The sequence below is a fragment of the Limulus polyphemus genome, unplaced genomic scaffold (assembly GCF_000517525.1).
Source record: "Limulus polyphemus unplaced genomic scaffold, Limulus_polyphemus-2.1.2 Scaffold603, whole genome shotgun sequence".
Taxonomy (NCBI): domain Eukaryota; kingdom Metazoa; phylum Arthropoda; class Merostomata; order Xiphosura; family Limulidae; genus Limulus; species Limulus polyphemus.
This window is the reverse complement of record NW_013666213.1, coordinates 371,312-398,259: the sequence shown is the minus strand read 5'-3', so window position 1 is coordinate 398,259 and position 26,948 is coordinate 371,312. Positions and strand designations below refer to the sequence as shown.

Sequence of the window (26,948 nt, the reverse complement as noted above, 5' to 3'; positions counted from 1 at the left end):
TGATGTGCTATAAACTTCGGAAGCTATAACAGTGATTGTTATAACGCTTATTAATCGGGACACTTCAGATATTTGACCAGGAACATTAAAAAATTTCGAACATTACAAACCATTCAACTTCAGTGGATTCACATCGCACATTAGTACTTTTACGAAAACATTACGCAACTTCATAGGTAGAAAAAATCGGCATGTGATCAGTAAATTTCATAGAGCTAGTTATCTCCCTATTAAGTGAACTGTACCTACGTCAACTCGAAATTAACTCACTCATCGTGAACCCTGATAAGATATCAAGGAAGTTCCAGACCAGAAAGAAGACTTTATACTGTTTGTAAGTTTATAAAACTTTTCTATATAAATCATTGTTTGTAATAACTATTTGTAATAATTGTTGTTGTAAATTATATTGCTGTTTGTTTATTGAACCATATTTGTATTAAAAAAGAAAACTGTGTGTATCAATCTTGTTGGCAAATATCATAAATTGGATACATATCGGCATTTATTTAACTAATAAATCTAAATTACAATTTAACTCAGTTTTAGGCTATTTGAAATTGTAATAGGTAACAAAATAAAGTAGTCAAAAATGAATTATTTACATTAACTTATCTGTAATAATTAGATATTCCTTATTGAAGTAATTTTTGTGTAATCATTTATTGCATTAAATTTTCTGAAACATTCAATTTGTAATCGATTCTTACATTTCCTTAACTGCAATAAATAATGAGTGTTTATTTCAATGTTTATATTGGCTTTCTAAGATAACCTTAACACGTTTATTAAGGTTAACTCGAAAAAAAAATACAAAATATGTAGCTTTGTGCTTAACTACAAACAAAGAAACAAAAAATTCAAAATTGCAAGAATTCTCACCATTCTTAAAAAGGACTTTTACCTCGCTGCAAAAACTGATGTTAAGAAATTATTATTATACTTTACAAAAAAGGAATGCTTCCTAGAAAAAAATACGCTATACGATATAAGAAATTAAAGGAAAGAAAAAATAAAGTTATACAAATGGCAATCGAAGTTTCTGGTCTAGTAAGACAAATGTTAAAATCCCACAACTTGGACGATATGAATGCGAACGAAAAGATTGGAAAACATAGAAATAAAAGAAACACAATTTAGGCAAGGCAACCACAGTTTTTTCTAGCATGCTACATCAATGGAATTCACTCTGCCTCTATGTTATTTTTGTAAAGCTACATTATTTTAACCCTATTTGCTATAATAGATCAACACTGATCATTGTGAAAATAGTTTCCAATGAGAATATGCTATTTTTCCTAAAGCTCTGCTTTAAAAATAAAACTTATTCTACCAGGATATTGCATTAGATTTGAAGATCCTTATTGAAAGTTTTAAGTTATTTGACGTATATATACATACAATTTTTCATACATTATTTAAAAAAAACTACTTTATATTTCTTTGGATTAATATGCAGTAAAGTTAAGTTCAATATCTGAGATACCAAAATTAAATGCAAATGTTAAAACTGTTTGAGTGTAATGACGGTAAAAATTTCTACTAATATTAGACCAAATTTCAACTAAGCCTTCTTACCTATCCTGCATTACTCGGGAGGTTATTTTAGACATGCAGTCCACACTCCAATCCAAAGCACCGTTTTCATTACAGAGAGCGATGCTAAACCTGCCAAAGTTAGCACGGATCAGATTGATACGATATCCTGGTTTGCAAGTAATGTTGAGATCGCGTCCCTCACAGGCGTACGCCGTTCTGTAGTGAGCTGTAGCTGCAGACAAAAGGAATGTTAGAACAAGATCATAATTGTACTTGGGATATTTTAACATAAACAAAACTGTATTTATGAAACATAGATCTCTAAAAGTAGAAAAAACTCTAGCTTCAACACTTTTTCGTAGCTTTCAGTAGCCTGCTAACAGAATTCCTTCGGAAAAACAAAACACCTCATTAGAAAATTAAATATTTTCAAGTCTGTCTCGTCATGTTAGCAAATATAGGATAAAGACACAGAAAATAATTAGCAGATGGCGTATTTTACAGAATATAATTTTCAGTTTTACTAATCATGAACGACTTATTGCTCTCATAACATTTTATTCTTCACTAAATAATCAGATCACAGCAGTTATAGGAATGTTTACTAAGACAATAGTAACATGATTATTCTACTTGTATATAATTTTATTTTTCTTAGATTCCTAAGTTTTGGAATTAAAAGTTAAAATATTATTATACGCTGGTCTCTATATTTAATTAAATAAACCATAGCAATATGCGCCACAATTGTTTACAATTCTAGATAAACATATTAGAAGGAAAAATACTACAAAAAAGTACTAGATGGCACTTCGTCGTTTTGAATTTTTGAATACCTGTTAATTTACTTAAGCTAGGTTCCCCTAAATTTTATCTAAAGTTTTGCATTTTTTGCGCAGTTAAATGATGGTAGATGTTATACTTTTTTACTCAGTCAATAGATATAATTACTAAACCTTATTGTCAGATAATCGATTATAGGCTATTGTATATATATATTTTATATTCCTTATACATAACTTCCATATAGTTTCAAAATAAATCATAAATAATCAAATATTGCACATTTATCCTAACTTTCGTATAGAAAACTTAACCTACGAATAAAAACACTATCTTTCTAGTGCTACTATATATATACATATATTCATACGCACGCAAATATATATATATATATACAATGAAATCTGAGGCTGTTTAAAATGTTTTTTATGTTACCATTATTGATGGAAAAATTGAAGTTTGTCATAACATTCTGGAAACAGAAGGTAGGTGCAGCTAAAGTCAGTAACATTTCTGTCGCGCTACACCAGCGAGCAATATAATGTTAATCGAAACCTTCTGCTTATGTGAAAGTAACGTACAAGTATAAGAACCCAGGCTTTCATAGCACGCAATATGGTTGTTAAGCCTCATAAGCACTATGTACACTCACTTACAATATATAGTATATACACATCCCTAATCATTATATGTATCCAATATACATATATGTATTGTGTGCATGTTTCGTATGTAACCGGATATTCTCCTACGAGATTTTAATTTCTTTGCCTAGGTCACGGATGGGATATATATAATTACATAGATATTTTGATATAGTACACTGTGTAGGAGATGCAACAAAATAACTGAGCAACCAGACACGTACAGACGTGTTTTTTTAGGTAGTACTGTTTTATTTTGTTGCTCGCGAATTTCTTTTACAGTAGTGAGTTTGAGAAGTGGTACTCGACTTTACACGTTCAAACTTAACTGAAAGAAACTGCAGGAATTTTTTTTCAAATCACATATTAATTAAAAGAGTAGAAAACACATGGTAACACCCTGTATCACAATATTAATAGCTCTAAGCAACTCACAACCGCTACGTTTAGATGTTCTTAAGCTCTTCACCTAAAATATCATAAGTTGGAATCTCAAACTATTATAACTGAGAATAAATGGGATAGGATATATATTAGTAATAAATTTGGGGTTTGTTTTTCCTATACGTAATGGTTATACACAAAATATCCGGGATTGTAGAAGATGCTAAATGTCTGAAAGTTGAATGCGTTTTCTTTGTTAACACTTTGATAGAACAAGCGCATAGGCATAATAAAGCAGCTTTTCAAATGGTTTACTTGTTTTCTAGCCAAGAAAAAAAAACACTTTAAAATCTGAAGTTTACTCCTTCAATCTCTCCCATTTTTAAGCCTATAAACTATTATATATTAAAAGTACCACACTGCTTCTTAAATAAATGAGTCTGGTTGAAATTGTTATAGATGGCCAGTTCGTAAAGATTAAAGTGGATATGTTTCAATGGAAACTTAGTCAATAATATATAAATATATATAACTCATTTTTTTGCCTCATTGACAGTTTCGTCTAGAACTTAATTTTCTTAAAATACTTTTTCGCATCTTCTATTAATTCTCATAGTTTGCACGCATTTAATCTAGCAATGTAAGGTCCACCTGTTAAAAGTTTTATGGACAAAATAATATATTTGACGATAGACATAATTACGAAGGACAGCTAAGTCGTTACAGGGTCTCAGATCACAATAATGAAATTACCAGGTGCCTTCTTCGCGTTCCTAAGAACACCTTTTACTTACTAACCTACATCTAGATTGAAAGTGTCCGTTTTATCAAATTAGGGACCTATAATTTTGATAGTCACTAAGGTACCACTTTTCTCTGACATTGTCCTGTTATGCTCTTCGTCTTTGACAATTTTCTCGTCGAAATTGTATCAAATTTGAAACCAATGTTTTCGTGGATTTTTTCCCTTTAAAGATTTCTTGGATATTTTGATCCTTCTTTCTCGTTTACTGGTAGTAGTAGTATACAACTGGTTCGCTTTTATGAATTTTGTCAAGATAAAAAAAAAGTATTTATATAAGTTTACATGACTGTAGAGTTGTGAAATAACTTTTACTGGAGTGGTAAAGTAGGATAGCAAGGATCCAATTATATAGAACTTCGCATAAATAATAGCTTTTAATTGGATTTAAGACAATAACCTGAGCTATTTTTTCATGCATCGTACAATATTGTAATGCACCAGTCATGTTAATATTCTGTGGTAGATACAATTATGCAATTAATAAAATCGATGTAGACTGACCGACTACTAGAAAAAATAGAAAATAAGCGGCGTTTACTACAAAAGATCAGATAAAACGTTTCGATGAGATGTTCCGTACTGTTATAATAGAAAACACTAGATTTATTTTATCTATAAACGAATATTAATATCCCGAAAACAGAGCACAGTGTACTTACCGCATTTTCAAATATGAAGACTTTTTACCGTATCAAAGGCATTATCTTGATTACAATCAAATTTTACGAAAATGGGACCAAAAAAGTTAGCTTGCTAGTGCGTCAGTTCCAGTGAATGATAGTAAAATAATAATAAATAAATAAACAATGTTAAAAATGAATAATGTTGCATCATTAATTATTATCCATAAAAATCTGAGTTGTAAATGACTTAAATACAATTGACAATAATTGCAGTTCAATTGCACAATCTGGTTCACTATATAGTGCCTGAATCACTACAATGTCTGTCGTCTCCCAGCTGGATTGATGAGCCGTGGTATTGGGCTAAAGGCGTCGTAGGCACTGAATATGGCAGATGTAGTGGTTGACGTGCTTTCGCTCGCAGGTTCTTAGAATGATCCATACATTTCATAAGAATCACGTATGATTTGTAAATAACCATACATTCAATAGATTCTCAGTCTTCTATACTTAATAACGAGTTGGCAAACAACGATTTATAAACATATTGAAGTGATTTATTTTGACAGAACATTGTTTAGCTTCAGATATGATCTAGTATCTTCCTCCTTCAAAATATATCATTTTATTATGCTTATAAATCATTTTTTGGCAAACTTATTATCACATTACCGTAATCTGATTTCTTAGTCAAGCTTCTATACTTAACAGTAAGAGTTAGATCAAATCAGGATATAGAGCAATGCAAGATCAACTATATTTTATGATTGAGAATACTGAAACCTAAACCTAAAACTCACTAGATTCTACCATCCATACGTACAGAAAGCCCACCATTGTATTGTGTGAAGTGAAAAATAAAATAAAATACAGTTTGGTTACATATAAAAAACAAAGAGTACAATAGACAAAATAAATTATAATGAAAAAAAGATGAAGAATTGATCTACAAAAATAAAATTAAATTAAAGAAGTTCAATTCATAATAAATGTTCTAAAACCCACAATATATATATATGTCGAATGTAGCATCCAAAACCCACAATATATATATATATATATGTCGAATGTAGATCCAAAACCCACAATATATATATATATATGTATATGTCGAATGTAGCAGAAGTTATATTCGATACCTGTTTAAGTTTTTCTGTGCTGAGTTTCTTCCAAATAACGGCCCGAGAAAACCATAATGCCAAGATTTTAAATTGCAGGTGTATAACAGCCCTATGTTAGTCTTGCCACATTGGTAAAGAAACGGGGGAGTCTATTTCATCTTCCCTTGCCCAATCAAAACGTTCTTCAATTTATTCCTTCGAAATGACTTTAGACCTTAGCCAAATATTTCATGAAACAGTTTCATAATATAGGAATGGCAAGCGTTACACAAACAGAAGTTTCCTTATATCACTGAAACTTGCTATGTTTTCAAGTGCCCCCCAGTAGCACAGCGGTATGTCTGCGGACTTACAACGCTAGAAACCGGGTTTCGATACCCGTGGTGGGCAGAGCACAGATAGCCCATTGTGTAGCTTTGTGCATAAATTCAAACAAAAAAAAATGTTTTCAAGCACGTTTAGATAATTCTAACATATAAGATTCAACTACATATTTAAAACTTGCCAAACCTTCGAATTAAAACAAGCCATGTCTAGAAGTAATGTGCGAAATAGACAAGTACGTTTATTTATTGCTTAGAGTTTATATAACAAACCAAAGCTTTAAGTACACTGTCTCAAGAAAACACTTTAGTTATAGATGGATTTTATATAAACACTGTTATGTCTCCTGGTATACGGTTTTTGATTTCACTGCTCAGACTCATTGATTTACGATAATTAGATGTAGCTTGTGTAAAATTAGTACTTTGATAACAGTGCCGACGCACAAAATAACCCGAATAGTTCAAGCAGATTTCAACCATCAGCATTAATACCCTCACAGTTTCATGCGGGTTTTTTATCATTCATATTGGTAAGGGTAAATAAGTAGGATAACTTTTGTTAATAATGTCCAAAATAAACTATATTCAAGCACACAGAATTAAAACAGGTACATACAGCTCACGGGGCTATCTGTGCTCTGCCCACCACGGGAATAAAAACCCGATTTTTAGGGTCGTAAGCTCACAGACTTACTGCTGAGCTACTGGGGGACTAAACATGCTATATACCATAAAACTTTATTGTGGTAAATTTTCTATTGATCAAAGATGTATTCCACACATCAGCAGTTAAAATAATCGTTTTAGTTAAATAACAGGAATAAGTTAATGTTTTTATTTTACATTGATTTTAGAGAATTCGCGCCTAAAAATATTATGTTTCGTAGCAAAAAAGGGAGGACCTTATATAAAAGTAACCACTAAGTTGGCTTTATTACACACGATGTTTAAAAATAAAATGATAGAAAACGTTTAATTCTAGTATTAGAAAGTGACTTGCTGATTAAACTTACTAAGCCAAAAACGATAAACTGTCTTCGTTTATCGAGGTTTGCCTTCAACCATCTAAAAATGATTATTTGGGGCATTTTTCGATTTTTTCAAAGTTCGGAGAAAGCCAGTAGTACTATTCAGTCACCATTGTAGACATCGAATGCTATTCACTAGAAAACTGAAAATCGTGCGTCTAAGTTACAGGCAACAATGATATAACTATACATTTAAACACGTTTAGAGTCATTGCAACATCTCAGCAATGTTTACAGATTTATTAACAATATCTTCAGTTATCTTGATCGTTTTCGGTTTCAACGCAAGTTTTCCACCACTTGTATTCTTAACCATAAAACAAGCATTGTCGAAAGCATTTCTAAATGATATCAATAAAAAAAAAACATCAGTGTAACACGAGACGATTATTTTGTGAAACTAAACTTTTATAAACAGTTTGACGTTGCATTCACTCTATATAAGCTCTCAGTACTGTTTCTTAATCAACCTATCTTAATTATACATCATATCAGTGGTGCGCTGCCAAACCCTTTCCCTTTGACAGTAATAATACGCATGCGTGTGACGTAAAGAGATTTTAATTTTTTATTTTTCAGTGTTCTAAATGAATAATACAAGCCTATATGTCTGCAGAAAATTACCATCCTAGATATGAAACTCTGTTTTTTGTATCATAGAAGTTGTTACGTGAATAGCAAGGCTATGTGATATAACAAATAACCCGAAATTTAGTAAATTTCGCATTTAAAGAACGATTTTTCATAAGCAACCACTAACTCTATACGTCATTTCATTTTTATCTAATATTCTTTTAAATGAGGAAAAATAGGGAGAGAATTTGGCACATAGTTGTTCCGATTAGAGTGGTTTCTTTGCTTTCTTTTGAATTTCGCGCACAGTTACACGAGGGCTATCTACGCTAACTAACTAACTTAGCAGTGATAGACTAGAGGGAAGGCAGCTAGTCAACACCACACACCGCCAACTCTTTGGCTACTGTTTTACCAAGAAATAGTGGGATTGACCGTTACATTATAAAGCCCCACGAGCAAGTTCGGTGAGGAGGATTCGAACCCAGAGATTGCGAGTCGAATGCCCTAACCACCAGGCCTAAATTAGAATGAGATTTGGAGATAATAACTTTTCTTGTTTTATTAAGTATTATTTGACCATACAAACACAATCAAACAACACAAATTTGAGCACATTGTTACTGATTTAGTCAACACGAAATAAAAGACACTAGCTTTACTGAAGACTAATAACTTTGAATAAGACATGTAATATTGTACAACTAGAGGGCGTTGAGGAGCTACGATTCATTCCAATATCTTGAAGTAACAAATTAGTGGAGTATAAGAGTTTAAAAAAATCAATTTTAAGATTTGATACGAGTATTATCTTAATACACTGCCAAATCAATTTATGGTGCAAATAGTTTTAATTTCAGACAAAATCAATAATTAAAATGCTTTATTATTCAATTGGAAATAATGCAGAAATCTCAATTGGGTAACATACGGTATCTATTTAGATAGGAGTTAATATAGCGTTGCTTAAATTGAACTTATGATTTAAGACCTGGGTAAATTAGCCCAGTATGTGAAAGAATATACCCAGAATATGAATAATATATATATATATATATATATATATGCATTATACATTACCAATTTTTCATCGAAGATCGAATTCATCATGAATAAGATTGAAGTTTAAACATTCAAATATTCTTTACAAATTTCAGAACATGAGATTGATAGTTTTTGAATTGATAATTCACAAGATGGCGTTCGCAAAAATATCTTATTTGGCTTCCTACCCATTGACTGCGGCTGTACTAAACGAGCGCGGAATTTTTGCATGTCGTACACTGTACACGGCACACTCGTATTCAACTGCCGGAGGTGGACCGTACCCTATACCGCGAATCAGCATTCAATGGGCTAAAAGGACACTTGATGCAACTGTAAATAACAATAAAAGTGTTTGGATGACTTGAATTCATCTCCGCTTTAAAGAAGTTTGCGCATTTGGTTATATCACACAGCCTTATAGATATACACATACAGTTCACACAACAGCTTGGGTGATACAAAAAACAGGGGTTCGTGTCTAGGATAGTAAACTTGGGTGATACAAAAAACAGGGGTTCGTGTCTAGGATAGTAAACTTGGGTGATACAAAAAACAGGGGTTCGTGTCTAGGTTAGTAAACAATTTTCTTCAAACGAATATTTGGTCTTTAAAAAAGGTATCTCGAACTGTTAAATGTGATTCTATGTATTTCCAATGTAGGATGCTTTAGTAAGTGAGAATAGCGGCTGTTTATAACACCGCAATTAAACTGAAAATCGAATTTTATTTTACTACCACTTATAATGCTGTTTAGTTAACACCAGTTTGATTAATTAAAATATATGCTAATAATAGTATTTAAAACTTTCAATAGCTGTTCTAAAGTGAACCCCAATTTTGTTAACTCTTTTAGTACAGTTGGAGGTGTTTTAGTTTACAGTATAAAATTCATATAATTTAAAATTTGCAAGGCTGTCAATTCTGTAATATCTGAGTGAATAAAAATATTTTAATTTGCTAGTACTAACATAATCGATGATGCAAAAACTCATTCAACATCAATACGTGCATAAATATCTAAAATCAATTATTCAATTTATTGATTTAACGATGTTCTTTGGCACAGAACCTTCTTTTGTTCAGTAATCGCTTCCGGATAACCGAAACTAGAAAAAAATGTGAACAATTATTTTACAGTAGTTTAAAGTTGGAGTTATATAATGATAAAACCGATGACATAAAAGACACCTATGTATATCTACAATCTTTGTGTTCAAAATGATCAAAGTGTGATATTGCAGACTATTTTACAGGGTTGAATAAGTTCTAAAATCATAGGGTCGTGTTATAATATATTTCAGTTTTCCTACTCATCTGTTTACTCCCCTCCCCTGAAGCGTAAACCCTTGCACACTAACGTACCTGAGATTTATGAAGCAAAGTTTCCATGTTCTCTAACTAAAGCTTTATCGTAAACCATGCAGTAAATTTTCTACAAATGCCAGTGGTACCCTTTTTCACAACATCTTGTTAGGACCCGACCAATTAATGAGACAATGGCACGCGAATGTTTGAAGACTGCGACTACTATAAAGTGCAAACGTCCGATATATTGGAAAAAGAAAAGTGAATTCTCCATTAAACGTGGACTTTTCTTGAAATAATGTGAGCTATTAGAATAGCACGAAAGGCATTACGTATGACGTAAGCTCAACTAGTTAAAGGAAGAATGTGGACGCGAGATGACCAGTAATAGTAAAGTACTTGAAGTTTGAAAACTGTTCAACGATTATGGAGCTAAGACGAGTTGTCCGGAGATACGTAAGTTCTAATAATGCGACCACAGTCGTGCAATTTACTGAAAGTTTTCGTGTTATTTGAAGCAGCAAGAATACAATGTCATTACATAAGATGTCAAATAAGCTTCAAAAACAGAAATTCTAAATATTGAAGAGATCGTTAAGATTGAATGTTCAGTGAATTTGAAGGAAATATTTACAAGTAAGGACAGTCAATGATTCGTTTGTCTAAGAAGTGTCAACTGATGGAGCTATGACAATTACTTATAAAATGAAAAGTAGAATACAGTAGGAAAAAACTATTAGAATAACCCAGAATTTTACAGCATGATAAAATGTCTAACGTATAATAATAATGAACTTGTATGGAGTTTCGATTTTCTTAACAAAAGTTACAACTAAGTACAAATCTGAAAAGCAATTTCAACTTTGAATGCCCTATAAAACTTTACTATTGTAAATTTAAAAAAAAAAAAAGTTCAATCAAGAGCTTTACAGTGTAGTCGCCCAGCTGGCGTTTAGCCTATTCAACCAAGACAAATTGATCTTGTGTAACGACAGTTGTTAACATCATATAAATCAACTCAGCAATGAATTTAAATAGACCGAAATCAACCGCGAAAAACTCGTACTAGAAAATTAAAAAATATTTTTGCAGTCAGTTAAATTAATTCGTAACAATCAAGCCTCACACTAAACTTCTTAGTTGAAATATATGATGAAAAAGTTAGGTAGTTGTCAGACCATTTGGTCTCTCTGGTTAATACAGTGAAAACAAGGGACGATATTTACATGTATTGCATGACATATTAAGTAATTTATAGTTACTATCACAGTTATGAGGAACTGAATACGACAAACATACAGCTTACAAGTGCTACAATACAATAGCTAAACCATAACAACAAAACGGCTCCAGGGTTTAAAAACGATGTAATATGTTTCAATTCTGAGATATAATAATTGATTTATTCATTCAAAAAGAGTGTATTATCGCGTTGATGTTCATCAAGTATTTGATGTCAGACTAGTCACGTTACAAAACAGATGTTACTGATCAACATCTCCATCCGCATAAAGGGTTTGACTTACTCCCTTCCATATATCCTGTTTTATATCAAGTTATTACTGCGCTTTGACAATATATATGTACGTTTATAAACACACACACATTCTCAGGATTAATTTGGATAGAACCATTCTATCCTCAATAATTTGGACGGAACTACTTTCTCCTCAGTAGGGGTATTATTACCCGACATCGCAATTTCAATAGCCCTTGCACGGCCTGGTAATGAGTGCACTGAATTTGCAATATGCAAGTCAAGGATTCAAATATCGTCACAGAACATACTCGCCTTTTCAGCCGTGGTGGCGTTATAATGTGGTGGTCAATCCCACTGTTCATTGGTAAAACAGTAGTCCATGAGTTGGAGGTGGGTGGTGTTGACTAGTCGTCTTCTTTGTAGTCTATCCCTTCAAAATTAGGGATGGCTAGCGCATATAGCCCTCGAGAAGCTTTGCGCGAAATTCCACATATAAGCAAACAAAAACAATTTCCACTGCAGCACTTAAGTTGCTGCGGAAGACAGTAAGATCAATCTTAGACCACATCATGACAAACGTACCACAGAGCAAAAGCTCATTGAAGCTGCATTGTGGGACTTCACAGGAATGTAATCGAGTGAAATAGCCGCGATTCTAGTTTATTCAACCAAATTTCTCACGAAAACAACCGTCGATTTCGAGGTATGGCAGAAATCTTTGAATTTTGTTGCTAATGAATATTGCCAATTGTAATTTTTTTTGTTTGATTACACTTGCAACGGTTCCATCAAATGTACCCAGCTTCAACGTAATGATATTCTCGAGTCGCAGAGGGTTATTTCTCATAGCATTCATTTCGCGAATGAAGGCGATTGGTTTGCAGTGTGAGTACGAAGCCTGTTGCTATACTAAACACTTTGTTGTTCGAAATTGTTTCGCTTCCATTGAGATTAATAAATGTTTTGTTCTTGGAACTGTTGTGTCTTATGGCTGTACATCGTCAAACAGTCTCGCTATACAAATATTCTTCTTCAGAACGGGCTGTGATATATACCTCGAGCTACAAGTCCATTCGTCAGACAGTTGCATTGTTAAATTTACTGGGAACCAAACATAGTAGTATAGAGATTTGTTTGTTTGTTTATAGTTAAGCACAAAGCTACACAAAGGGCTATCTGTGCTCTGCCCACCACGGGTATCGAAACCCGGTTTCTAGCTTTGTAAGTCCGCAGATATACCGCTGTGCCACTGGGCGGCAAGTATAGAGATAAGAGTTAAACATAAGCATACGAAATCGTCATTATAAAGGTTGTTAACTCTCTCCTATGGACTGGAAAATGTTACAAGCTTTATACTTAAGTCACATGATGGTTAATCATACCAAAATCACGCTTTGTTGAAGAATATAGTTATTTCGAGAAAATTAATGACACTATGGGCTCTTTACAGGACCAGCTCATTCAGTGAGGTTTTTGTCGACTTTTTTGCTTTGCATGTGAGGAATTTAAGACAAAAAAGAATAGACTTTTAAACTAACATTTGTCAGTAATGACCCCAGTGATTCGATTGACTTACAAACTATGTTAGGCGTGATTTCTTCTCGCGACTTTCCTATCCAATTCAAACACAAAGGTCATCCACTCTGTTGCAAGTCGAAGAGGTCATAATTCAACGATTCATCCTCCTTAGCGTAAGCTCTCAGTTCTCGAGATATCTGGACTTCTGGCAGATCACCTACTGAGATTACTAATAAAGTAAAAATATAAATCACTGATACCAATTGTCTTCGACGGTACTATACCAGGTAACCGATTTCTCTTGGTTCATTTTTGTTCTTCTTGGTCTTTGTTTGTTTGTTTTTAGTGAAAATCTACACAATAAGCTATATGCGAACCCTGGATTTTATCGTCGTAAATTCGTAAATTTACCACTGATACACCGCGGAATTCTCTTGGTTCAAAGAAAGAAAGGTATACGGTTCAATTAAAGCTCGTGAAAAGTCATGAACATATAGTATATAACAGAGACAGTGTGTGACAACATTACCTTTTGTAACAAGGTTCGTTAGGTCTCATAGTAACTGCTTCGTTTTATGGTTGTAACAATTTACTTTCACAATTTTTACAGGGAATATGTTTTGTATTGTCAGATAACTGTTAAAACTTAATGTTAATGACCTTTGTGACACATTGGAATTTAATATGTAATAATGGAAAAAGGGTCACAAATATACTGTGATTAGAGAACAATAAAACTTAACGGTGCTGAGGATCTCGACGACAACCCTTTTTGATGTTTAATTGTTCATTTGTTCTTGATGTTGGGAAATATTCAAGTAAGGTAGCAACAGTGAGATGAGATTAAGCAAAAATAACATATAATGATAATTGTCGCTCATTGCTTGGGAATAGCTTGTTGAATGGTACCTTTATATGTTAGAAAACCTTCACGCAAGGTGGCAGCAGTGAGATGCGATTAACCAAACATGATGTACAAAAATAATTTTTGCTCGATGCTTAAGAATAGCTTGTTGAATGGTGCCTTTAGATGTAGAAACTTATTCACAAAACGTATCCCATCTGTTTCTTATTATCAACTTGTATAACAACATCAAAATGTTAACTGTTTAAAAATAACGACCATTCTTTTGTAAAACGAGGTTATTCGATAACGCTATGCTGTAATCTGTAAAACTACAAATTTCCCTTTTTTGAGCTTTGTAAGAGAAAATAGATAAAGCTTTTCCATTTTTCTTTTGCAGTTCCAAACAATCCTCTTGCTTCCACTAAAATATTGCTACCAGCCTGTTCAGATGATGTCTTCTAAAAGCCAAAAATACGGTCCGTCAACCACAATACAGAATCGAAAACGGTACAAAAGGAAAAATGACATTAAAAGTGGATTGAAAGTAAATCTATCGACGTGTGCAAAAACCATTCATCAACAACCGCTCCCCCTCCGTGGCATAGGAAGCTCCTCTTTACCCTCAAAAAGAGTATCAAAAGAAAACTTGAAAGCCAGTGAAAAAAAATAAAGACCCACACATTAGAGTATAACACAAAATGAAGCTTTTAAAATAATATTTTTTCATACATCTCAATACACTGTTAGCATTTATACCACTGACATCTCAAAAGCTCAAACACAGAAATGGAAGAACTCAGTACTTTGAATTATATCTTTTGAAATACCATTAAATGATTAGTTTTTTGAGATCAATTTCTCCTGTATGTACGCTTGTTTGGAGTGTAGCTTTAACTTGATTGAGATAAGATAAACGAACTTTGATGCATACACATACGCAAACTCAAATAGTATGTGTACTGTTACATATGCTAACCTATGAGATATGTGTATATAGTAATATACATATTCAAAATAAAAAATACACATATATATTTGCGGGTGTGAACTTTCCGAGTGTAGTTAATCAGTAGAAAAATATATTCAAAGCGCTATCAGAACAATAGGAAAAAAAATATAATTCATATAGATTTTATGAGGCATATTCAGGCCCTCCAAGTGCGACTGACTTTTAACATATTCTGTTTAACCAAATATGTAAATCATCTAAACGTCATTTTCATTACGGTTTCTTATTATTCGTGATTGGTATTGGTGGTTTCTTCACAACCTCTTGTTTACTTCCTTTGCTTGTAGTATTTTTTTCACGAATTCGGATATTTCTTCGCCTGGGATTTAAACCCGATTCCTATCTCACAAGAGTTGGCCCCCTAGTGATTGCTAGTAAGGCACTTTCTTAATAACTGAATTTACTACACATTCACAAAACATAAACAATTTTTCTTCATGTTTATATGCACGGTAAACTCTAGGTAGGCTTAATTGCTAAGCTCACTCTACGAAAAACAAAAGAGATTTATGTTCAATAACACGAGTTGAGGAACTTTACAGTTTAGAGAACATGGGCAATCTAAGTAACTTAGATATTACCTTACTATAAAACCCTGCATTTTGTGAGTTTTTAAGGTGTTAATTCAAACTGAATTCGTTCAACGTAGCCTTTAAAAGCGATTTTTGAAACCATCTTGCCGAGTATATTAAAATATTTTCAGGCTTGATACAGCATTATCAGAGTGAGTATTCATGTTGTATCCTAATTCTTCCAAATACTTTTGATAATAAATCAAGTGCACGCAGAAATAAACGTGGACAAGCTTAGAGACTATGGGAACAACTGAACAACTAGACACGTGAAGCTTAGAGAGAATGATGTATTCTTATACGTTAATAAAACCTCAGACATGTTTTGTAGCTGTGTGGACTAATAACGAGAACAGGGGAAATATATCTCTTCGTATTTATGATGCTTCATTTAGTATATACGACAACAGCAGAAAAAAAAGGGATCTCTATGTCATATTTGTCCTAGTTTAAAACCATACACTAACAAAACCATTGAATGCTACTGGATGAACGATCTACAAAGGAGTAGGGAATGTTGATATAATCAATGCTCACAACTTGGTATCTGTGATTATGCGACGTGCTTTCTTCCCACAATTCTCAGTGACAAGAACAAGTTAGAGCCTTCATTTTCATTAATCTCCACTTCAATAGCTTTTGCTGAAGACAGTGAATAACTTTAACTACCATATGCTCTGGAAAAGTATTTGTTGGAGTCATATGTAAGCATTCGATAACTGATGAAAATAAACAAACAGCAACCAAAGCAGATAATTGATCTTTCGTAAGTTCATCGAATAATGTTACATTTTGCATCATAACTTATTATTAAAGACATTACCACTATGTATAATAAATTGTTAGACATTTTCGTTCCATCTAGTTTTCTCAAGGTATTTGTATACTTTATAATTCTTGGAAACATAGAAAACAAAGCTCAGCTACTTAAGCAACAACTCGATTATTTGCTGGTTAAAATAGGCAAATCATATGTTGAATACTGAGCTCTGAATGACCAAAAATCAAGTAGTCATATCTCTTGTAGATGAAACTTCTGGTGTATGTTTGACTTCATCTGTTGTGTCCTTTCATTTGTATTTCACTGATTGAAATGCTATAGACATTCAACTTGAGTTCAAAATAATACAACCATTATTTAAAGAGCAAGTACATATGTTGTTACTGAAAATACATGACTAAAAGTAGAATACACATATAAGAAAGATTCAACTTTCTCAAACACATCAATTACCGAAAGCGGGGGGGGGGGGTCCATATTCCATCGGATATTTAATCACTTGTTCTAAGTCATGCACCAAGGTGTATAATTTTTATTAAGTAAAGATTATACAAGTTTCGATGTGTATATCCAGTTGTAATCTTGTAAATATATTGCGAACAGTGGTGTCTTTCCGAGCGTTCGTTTGTCTCCCGTTTGAAAAGATGTGCAAGCAGGCAAAGCTCACATTTACTTTTGAAATGACGGGAAAACAGTCATGAATAATGTTGATGCCAAATTCTATTTTCCAAGCAGGATATTCTACACTAAATTGTTTGGAATCAATCACACTGTCATTCACGATTCAAAACGTGACGTAACTTAAAGAATACAAATGTAGATTTACTGTATGTTATTATTGAGCTGCTCTTAGCATGACTGAAGTGTTCAACAATTACTTTTCGCGATGGGTGGTATCAGTAGCTCAGAGCTTTGGCTCTGAATGAAACCAAGAGTGCAACACAATTAACCTTTTTAAAGTCCATGAAATAATTTAAACTGATAGATTAACTTAAACATTTCCACTCACTGGGGACGGGTACTTTTGCTAGATTAACCTACAACTTTTCCCGCCACTGTAAAGGGTACCTTTGCTTGCAAAAATAAAACAACTGAGAGTACAATCGAATCCAACTGACATCGATAACTCGTTTTATCTTCAAACTAGTTAACAAATGTCTGAAATCGCGTTTACTACCCATTTGTTTAATAAGAATAATTCTGTTTCACTACTGCTTCATTCAAGATAGGTATTAAGATTCGCATATATGTTTACAAAAAGTCTTAAAAGGAGGAGTGGTGAACACCCATCCTTGGATATTTCCCCCCTCTCGTTTAAACAAACCTGAGAACAAATAAAATTTTTTTTGCCACTCTGTCGTTTTTCTACAAAGAAACCATTCATAGCTTGGTTGTCATGGAATGCAATGTTACCAAGTAGCTGACGAACACTAAAAGGAACCATTTCTACCGTTTTCTGTCCCTCTAAAGTAAGTCTGGCAGGATAACTATGGCAAACAAATACTTGTCTGCTATGCCCCTTGACCTTTTGCTATCTTCTTTTTATGCGACAGCTCAGACAGGAAAGATTAAGCTGTAGGGGATGTGTTACCATTACGATTACATAAAAGTCATAACTGCAATAAAACAATTAAGTAAGACTTTGTTTTATATATTTTTTATAATATAAGAAAGCAACATTGTTTACCTTTTTTTACTTAATTTGGCAATTTGCTTCTTGGTTTTAAGTCAATAAGCAAAGATATATATAAAAGATCTGTGGGAGCTGTGTTTAGGTGGTGAAAAAAATTAACCACCGATTCTTGTAGAAGCTCGAATAGTTAGCGACGTATCATTATCAAGTAAGGTAGCAATCATACATATCGAAGGTAAAATCGAAAATCACATAACAAGTCAATACTATCTCATGAAACCAGAGCAGCCATAAGAGCAAACGATAAACAGGTAGATAGATGGAACGATAGACAGACAGAAAGTGACAGTCAATCTCAGGAACTATCTATGGACAAACCTAATTGTGCTATTGCAATCGAATGAACTGTCTAGTTGTGTTATTTTTATTACCAGAGAAGATATTCATCCACAATTTATAATTTTATTCTTTAGTTACACGTTGTTTGTTGATCGTACGCAGTTCATTCGATTGCAATAGCACAATTAGGCAGTTCATTCGATTACTATAGCAAAAGTTAGCACAACTATACAGTTCATTCGATTAATATAGCACAACTAGACAGTTCATTTGATTACAAAGCACAATTAGGCAGTTCATTCGATTAATGTAGCAAAAGTTAGCACAGCTATACAGTTCATTCGATTACTATAGCAAAATTTAGCACAAATAGACTGTTCATTCGATTACTATAGCAAAAGTTACGCTGTAACTATCTGACGCAAACACTCGTGAAAATATTTGTTTACGAAAACATAAACTTGCCCAAGTGATCATACAATAATGTACAGAGCAAAGTAAATTAATATATAAACTTCCCAACGATTCACACATTAACATTTAAAGGTAAATATAGTATAAGATCATGCTTTCCATATAACAAAACACTGAATGGGAACGAGGTAATTCCAACAAACGAGCGAGGCTGAAGATAATTAGCCAATAAATCAGGTTTATGCAATACTATCAACATACTGGAACTACACGCTATTCATCTGAACTGATATCTCAAGTGCACGCAGTTTCACTACTGCTAATTAACAAGAAAATTAAAAAAAAAGTTAAAGAATGGTTAGCCAATTTTGCGAACGTGACCTAAGTATTCCTACCACACAGTAGCAGTAGGTGTGCTTTATCTTACAAGATGACGTTTCATTTTCTTGCAACTAAAGACTTTAGGCAGGTGCTGTATATTTTCCAGAAAGTTTATTTGATTTGTTCCATTATCTTGCCGTCCATAAATTCTCTTACGAATGTTCATTTTGGTGCCTTCATTTCGAACATTGTTCGCTGCTTCAAGAATATATTATCCTCTTTTGTTGGTGAAAACATTCTTTTTCTTTTTTTTACTCTGCTGTAGAACGTGCGTTGTATTTCAAGAATAGGTGATAAGGACAGAGTAGAATGATGAAATATGAGGGCACGAAAAATGTTTAGTGAAGATATTTAAGTTTCTATGTAAATATTTTACCTAAATAACCTATAAAACAGAAATATTCAAGGCAGAGTGTCCTATAGGTATAAATGGATAAATATATTAGAAACGTATTTTCTACACACAACAGATGCTTTTATCGCGTGTTATCGCCGCAGGTGTTAAGATGACAGTAGAACTGTAATTTTTCTTCTAATACTTAACAGAATCATGTTATTGATTCAGAAAAGTTTTCAAAACAGGAATGAACTTTTAAGTGCTAACATCGGCTCTGGAACAAAAATGATCAATCTCAAAGTTTCGGATGTGTGAGTATATTTCTTAAACATCTTATTTTGCCATCAATAACAGTATCCCAAACCAAGCTAAGAAAATTTATGAGATAATTTTGAAACAATTCAAAAGTATAAAATGTACATAATTGCATATTTTCTCTCGCAATAATGGCTAATGATTCGTTAAAACTAATTTCATATTATGTTTATAACAACCGGCTGATATAATATTGTTCAAGTATTAATAATGGCTAATGATTCGTTAAAACTAATTTCATATTATGTTTATAACAACCGGCTGATATAATACTGTTCAAGTATCAATAATGGCTAATGATTCATTAAAACGAATTTCATATTATGTTTATAGCAACCGGCTGATATAATATTGTTCAAGTATTAATAATGGCTAATGATTCGTTAAAACTAATTTCATATTATGTTTATAGCAACCGGCTGATATAATATTGTTAAAGTATTAATCCTACCCTTCTATAACTCTATTTCTAATGTGATACTGGTAGGATTTAGGTTAGATGTTCACTATATAGAATTATAAACGGACTTTTCTTTTTGTTAAAATACTTTTATTGCGAGCTTCATCGGCTCCGGTAAGAGGGCCGAAGGCTCGCAATAAAAGTATTTTAAAGTAGAGAAAAGCCCGTTTATAATTCTACGTATTAATTTACCTACGTTTAGATGTTACAATTAGATGTTCACTCTTGACTTATTTTAACTAGTACTTGCATTTTTCCTGGTTACGACAAATTGTGACTTGTTTGATTGTAGCGGCGTGGAAGTTGACTGTTTTATACTAGTGATCATTATGAAACCAACTTTGATGTGATTAGTGAAGACTAGAAAACAACGTTTTCTTTGTATATTAATTACTTAAATGTCTTGAGATTTGTCTCATGCAGTCCATTGAACGCCAGTCTTCGTGTCTTTAAGTTAGCGGCAAAGGAGAGAACGTTTTTAGTGTGGAGTGTCACAGTTGTGTCCTGATGTTGACAAAAATATGTATGAGTTATACAGAAGTGTAAGATCGTGTAATGTGGATTGTATGTCAGTGGGAGACAATTGCATGAATAAATATGATTGATCTGAATTACTGCAAGCTCTGGTGTTTGTTTAGTGAAATTCTAAACAAGTCCAATATTTCTACAGGATCATACAGATTTTATAAAAAGTTCCAGGACTTTCCAGTAGTTTTTCCAAGATCCATCTCAAATTTCCAGGGCTTTCGAATCCTCCCATGAGGAAATAAACTTGCATTTTTGATTATAAGACTCAGGTCTCGCGAGGAGCAAGGTTCAGAAGCTCAGTCTCGATAACCAAACTTTTTGATTATTTTTTAAAATTAAACCAATCATTTCATGGGGGATCTCTATTAAAACTAACATTTCAGAACTTTTACAGAACCATGAACGTTTTTTTCCAAGATTTGAAATATTGAAATTTTTTGATATATTTTCCAGGACTTCAAGGAATTCTGTTCCATATTGTGTAGCCACTACAATTACTATTTCTTTCTTAATCAAGTAAGCTGACCTTCATTAATTTTCTGCTATCTTCTTGTCATTGCGGGGACAACATATTTCTGCGAATGTTTACAGATAAAAATTTCACATTGAGTTTTCAGAAGAATTTATTTGGTAATCAGTATTACAATTCACTAACTAAAGGAAACCAAAAATCTACGTGCTTGTTTAAAGCGCTTCCAGAGGTCAGAACTTAACTGACAAAAATCACAGTTACAGTTATGTCCAATTGAGCATATGTTCGGTATTCTAAAACAAATGTTCTTACTCTGATAGAGCCCCCCAGTAGCACAGCGGTATGTCTGCGGACTTACAACGCTAGAATCTGGGTTTCGATATCTATGGTGGGCAGAGCACAGATAGCCCTTGTGTAGCTTTGTGCATAATTAAAAACAAACAAACTCTGATATAAATTAATTATATAAGCTAATTTTATCATATGTGTAGGGTCTAGCATGACCTATTTGGTAGGGTGGTCGTCACACAATTAGCAGGTCATGGGTTCGAATCCCATCACCGAACGTGCTCGCCATTTCAGCCGAGGGAACGTTATAATATGACGGTCAATCCGACTATTTGATTAGAATAACATAACATTTTGGGACAACATGGGACCTACTAGTCCATCTCGGCTGTTTCATCCTCTAAACTAAATTAAAATAATTTTAAAAATAATCTTAAAACCAGCCCTTATCATTCATATACTTATCAAGCTTTTTCTTAAACTCATTGAAAATTACTGCCTCTACAACATCCGAAGGCAACCCATTCCATAGAGAATAGCCCAAGAGTTAGTGATGGGTGGTGTTGACTGGTTGCCTTCCCTCTATTGTATTACTTCTGAATTAGGAATGGCTATCGCAAATAGCCCTCGAGTAGTTTTGCATAGGGGAAGAACATGGCCGAGGGTTAGCGTGCAGGACTGTGGGTCTCGTTACCGTTAGAAAACCAAAAACTGTGCTCCGCATCTTGGGCCTTTTCTGAGCTATAAGACTGATGGTCAAGTCTCATTATCCTGTGAAACAAGAGTAGACCAAGAATTAGCGGTGGGTTCTGTTGACTAGCTGCATTCCCTCTAGTCTATCAGTTCAAAATGAGGGACGGCTAGCTTGAGTAGCTTTGCGCGAATATCTGAAAAACTAACAAATTAAGTCAAAGACATAACTCTTCGAAACCTCGCACAATCACGTAGACCACGAAAGTTCATGCGAGAACAGCACATGTCTCAGTCAAGTTTTATTATTTAAAACACAAACCCCTATTTTCTAATTTAAAAAAATAAAACCTTACAAGTAAGAATTTACAATATGTATTTTAACTATTCAACACTCCATTCTATAGTCATTGAACTGAAAACTACACAAAAAATCAAAATAAATGATTTAAATTATGTACTATAGTTGTGACTTTCTTTTACGTAACGTAGAAGACTAACAAGCATATGGAATATAAAAACAGGTATTATGCCCCAATAAAATTGGAACATGTCGTAAATCAAGCTGCATTTCATGACCAAATTGATATGATTTTATAAAATATTATTCACTTAAAAATAAATATCCCTCTAAGAACTCAATAACTAACGAAAATAGATTAAAGTGTAAACATCTTCTGTATTTCAATGCGAACGTTTTATCCTCCTGCCCCCCCCCCCTTTCTCCCCATCTGTTGCTGCAAAATCTTGCCATGTACTTTGGGGCTGTGGATGCGCTATAAGAGTTACGGTTAAATCCCACCATTCGGTTAGCGACGCCCAAGAATTGGTGATGGATGCTGTTGAATGTATGTCTCATCCTCTCTAGCCTATCATTTCACTATTAGGAAGTGATATGACCTTTCGCAGCTTTGTGCAAATGTCTGAAACAGAAAACAAATATTTCTCCGAAAATATGTCTTTTTTGTTTTTCGTGAGACAACTAAAAAAATTGTAATTACGACATTTCACGGCCATCTGATGACCAAAACTACATTCTATTAATAATTACTTTGCAAACAAATGTTTATTTTAGTAAATGATGTTTGTATTTCGTTCATTGACAACATTGTTTACATCACAGCCAACACACTCACTAATGACAACGTTTTTACTTATTCTTGAAGTAAACGTGACTTTATATCTGTCACATTGAAATCAATATATATCTATCTATCTCACTAAATAATTATTTAAAACTAGCGGACCCATTGGTCTATGGCCCACATTAACAGAGCTGCTATAATGCAAATTTAATGTTTGAACTACTGTTTTGCGCTTTTTCAGTTTAATGATCATTGCCGCTATAATACAAATTTAATTTCTTTATTACGAACGGTAATTAGTAGGCCTATTTATTTACGTGCTCTAATATAAATTAATGTCAAATTTGGGTCTGCTTTCAGGGAATCCCCTCAAAAAAAGTGTTTTCCTAAAATACCCAGGTTTCCTAAGAGATTGGGGGGAAAGTTTTACCTTTGTACAAACTTTGGGGCCGAGACGATTCGTTTGGTATCACTTAGAAGTTGGTGAGACCAGCAGTTCAGTGGAAAGGGTTTTCGGGAAATTTTCATCTTTGTGCAAACCACGGGACCGAGACGATGTGTTTGGTACTACTTAGAAGTCGGTGGGATCAGCGGTTTAGGAGGAGTTACGTGACACACACACACACACACACATACACATACAAACATTAAATCTTATTATATAGATGTACCGTGAACTCTCACCGTTGTCAAAATTCGGTTCATATCATTTTTAATACACATAAACCAAATATAAGTCTCCTGGTTATCACCAATAACGCGCTAGGAGTATTAGTGTGGTAATGAAAATATCAGAAAATAAAATGTTAATCTACTTATTTATACTTGTTAAAGCTAATAAGGCTATCTATACCGTCCCTAAATTTTAAACTTACTGATCAAGTGAAAATCATCCAGTCAGCAGCTCCTACTAAGGGATTGACTGTCACTCTTATAATGCGCTCACAGCTTAAAGTGCGGGAAATATATTGTGATATTTAAGAACTGCGTGAACGTAAGACACTAGATATAACGTGTATTTAATTTTCCTTCACCACAGCAGAACTTACTTCCAGTAAGTTAATCGAATTCAAAGAACAATAACAATAAAAAAAGTTCAAACCACACCTAACTTACCTCCTCTCCTGGCTGAGCCTGTGATGGTAAAGGTAGAAAACAAGAGTAATAGTAGTGTTGCCTTCATGGTTCTAATCTAGTAAACAGGGTATCTGCAAAGCAAAGAAAATCTTTTAAAGAAGCAGTATTTCATAATTTCTTGCAATTCACTAAGATAAATGAAAAAATATATATTTACAACCTTTTAAGTTTATTAGAATTAGCCGTTTTTGACTAAACGAACGTGAAATCAGATGGTTCGCGAACAAAATCTTGTGAGAACCACTGCTTTATGTTGATTTAGTCCTCATATAAATAAGGCAAGTAAAGGAAACACGTCCAGTTGATACGCTAAAAAAGTCTAAAAAAATCGATGTATAACGTATTATGTTAGCATTGTTTCATAATAAATAAGCAATTATCTTTACATCAGATTTTTCAAATAAAAAATAGTTTACAGATAACAAAAGTTTTGTTCAGAGTACGTGTGTTTTTCCGAATATAATGAGCATGTAAAAGCACGAGCAAGCATAATTTTTTGCTGCTGGAATACGTTGTAATGAATAATACACTTTAACTCTACGTATCTTTGACAATGTTTTTGATTACACTTTAACTATACGTATTTTTGACAATATACAGGATGTAAGTAAAACAAATCATACTGTGTACTTAACGCCACAATATTAAAACATATATTACATTGTGCATTATGAAATAAGGGTCTTGGCATGAGACTTGCTTTCTCTGAGCTCGTCTTCTGAAAGGCTCATAAAGCAACATTTTAACTGAATTTGTCAAAGATTTTTTGTTTCCTAGCGATCATCTCCTCAGTGTGGAGCTGTTGTATTTTATGACGTCACGAAATTTGAACTACGCTATATACATATAATAAGGTATTCTTACACACCACAAATTTAATATCACGTAGTAATGAAAATAATTATTAATCATCACGGGTCTCTTAGTACGTATTAAACACGTGTTCAGTAAGCTCGTATTCCCCTAGCGACCGCATGACTAACTATATTTTGTCTTTTTAGTTATTTATTTGTATTCTTTAAACCCGTTTCAATAAACACCTAAGATGCAGCTAACTAATCAACCTGCCCTCGTGGCTTATATGCGACCAATGTATTGCAATGTGTCTGGAAAACTAATATAATCTCTTGAAATAATTAAATTGGATAGCACAAGAGGAACCACAGGTGTTGTCAGTAGGATTTGTACTACCTGTGTTAATCCCGTCCTTAACGAGCAGTGAGTCCTAAATTACAGTTGGTTAGAAACAACCGATAACTTATGATAATGAACCAAACATATATAACTGGTAAGGAAGCAAGGAAACGACCCTGCTGAACACAGATCACAAAAACAGTGTCATCGTTCTTGTTCAAAAACGATAATAAAGATTCAAACTCTAAAATATTATGAAGTTGATTTTTAACATCAATAAAGTTTGCCAGAACTTAATAATCAATTCTGACGACATATCTAATATTGAAACAACAGAACTCGTCATTCTAAGAAAACTGATTATCATAGTCCGATATTTCAAACGGATCAGTTGATTTTTCTCATGTGGTGATTCTGATCAGGACATAAGTTACATAATATACACTGAGTGGTCACAAGTAAATAGACACCTAATTTGTCGTCATTTAAATGATTTATGCTAACTAATTTGTGTTCACAGAGCACTACATAAATGAAAATGGTCCCCACAATAATTATCTTATACTACAACATGCCTAGAACTCAAGGTTCTCTCGAATTGTCAGATTTTGTTAGAGGAAGGATAGTTGGTCAAGCAGATGGTGGAATAAGTCAGCGGCAAATTTCGCAGAATTTGGGAATCCCGCTTTCGACAGTCAACAGAATCATCGTTCAGTTCAGGAAACATGGCAAGGAAACAACTGAGCAGCGTGCGGGTCGTCCTGGTCCATTGGAGAGGACAAAAAGGGCTGTCAAGAGGAGAATCGAAATGGATCTCAGATTAACGACTGCAGAAGTGGCCAAAGTTGGTGGGATGAGCCCGAAATCTGTTCAACGGATTCTCCACAGATTGGGTTATCGTTGCAGAGCAGCTAGACGGAAGCCCTTATTAACACCCGCCAACATAGTCAGACGAAAGAAGTGGGCAAGTGATATGATGACCAAGCCTCTAGACTTTTGGAAGACCGTATTGTTCTCAGACGAATCAAGATTCGCTCAATTTTCGGACTGTGGAAGGATGCGGGTCTGGAGAATGGCTCACCAAGAGTTTTGGCTCAACAGATTGCAGCCAACTATGAAGCATGGTGTTTTCAGCGTGATGGTTTGGGAAGATCGAGCTTAGTGGAGTGCGTTGGCAACATAAATTTTGCCAAATACGTCGAAATATTGTAGGAAGGACTCTTGCCACTTTATTTCTCGGGTTTCGTGGACAAGAACACAACATTGTTCCAGGAAGATGGAGCACCGTGTCACACTGCTAGAAACATCCAAAAGTGGCAGGAAGAAAATGGTATCCAGAAGTTTCCCTGG

General features: G+C 33.6%; 1 protein-coding gene across 5 annotated transcripts in view; it reads right to left on the bottom strand.

The window, feature by feature from the left end:
- The window catches only part of LOC106459405 (adhesion G protein-coupled receptor L2-like), a 128,842-nt gene that overhangs the window by 30,667 nt on the left and 71,227 nt on the right, over positions 1 to 26,948 (bottom strand). For 4 of the 5 annotated variants that reach the window (XM_022385896.1, XM_022385895.1, XM_022385900.1 and 1 more), the window contains exons 2-3: positions 24,435 to 24,535; positions 1,579 to 1,771 (exon numbers count right to left, since the gene is read on the bottom strand). In XM_022385896.1, the coding sequence (XP_022241604.1) occupies positions 1,579 to 1,771; positions 24,435 to 24,510 (269 nt within the window). In that variant the 5' untranslated portion in view covers positions 24,511 to 24,535. The remainder of the gene's footprint in view (positions 1 to 1,578; positions 1,772 to 24,434; positions 24,536 to 26,948) is intronic. The other variant, XM_022385899.1, reaches the window with a different exon arrangement.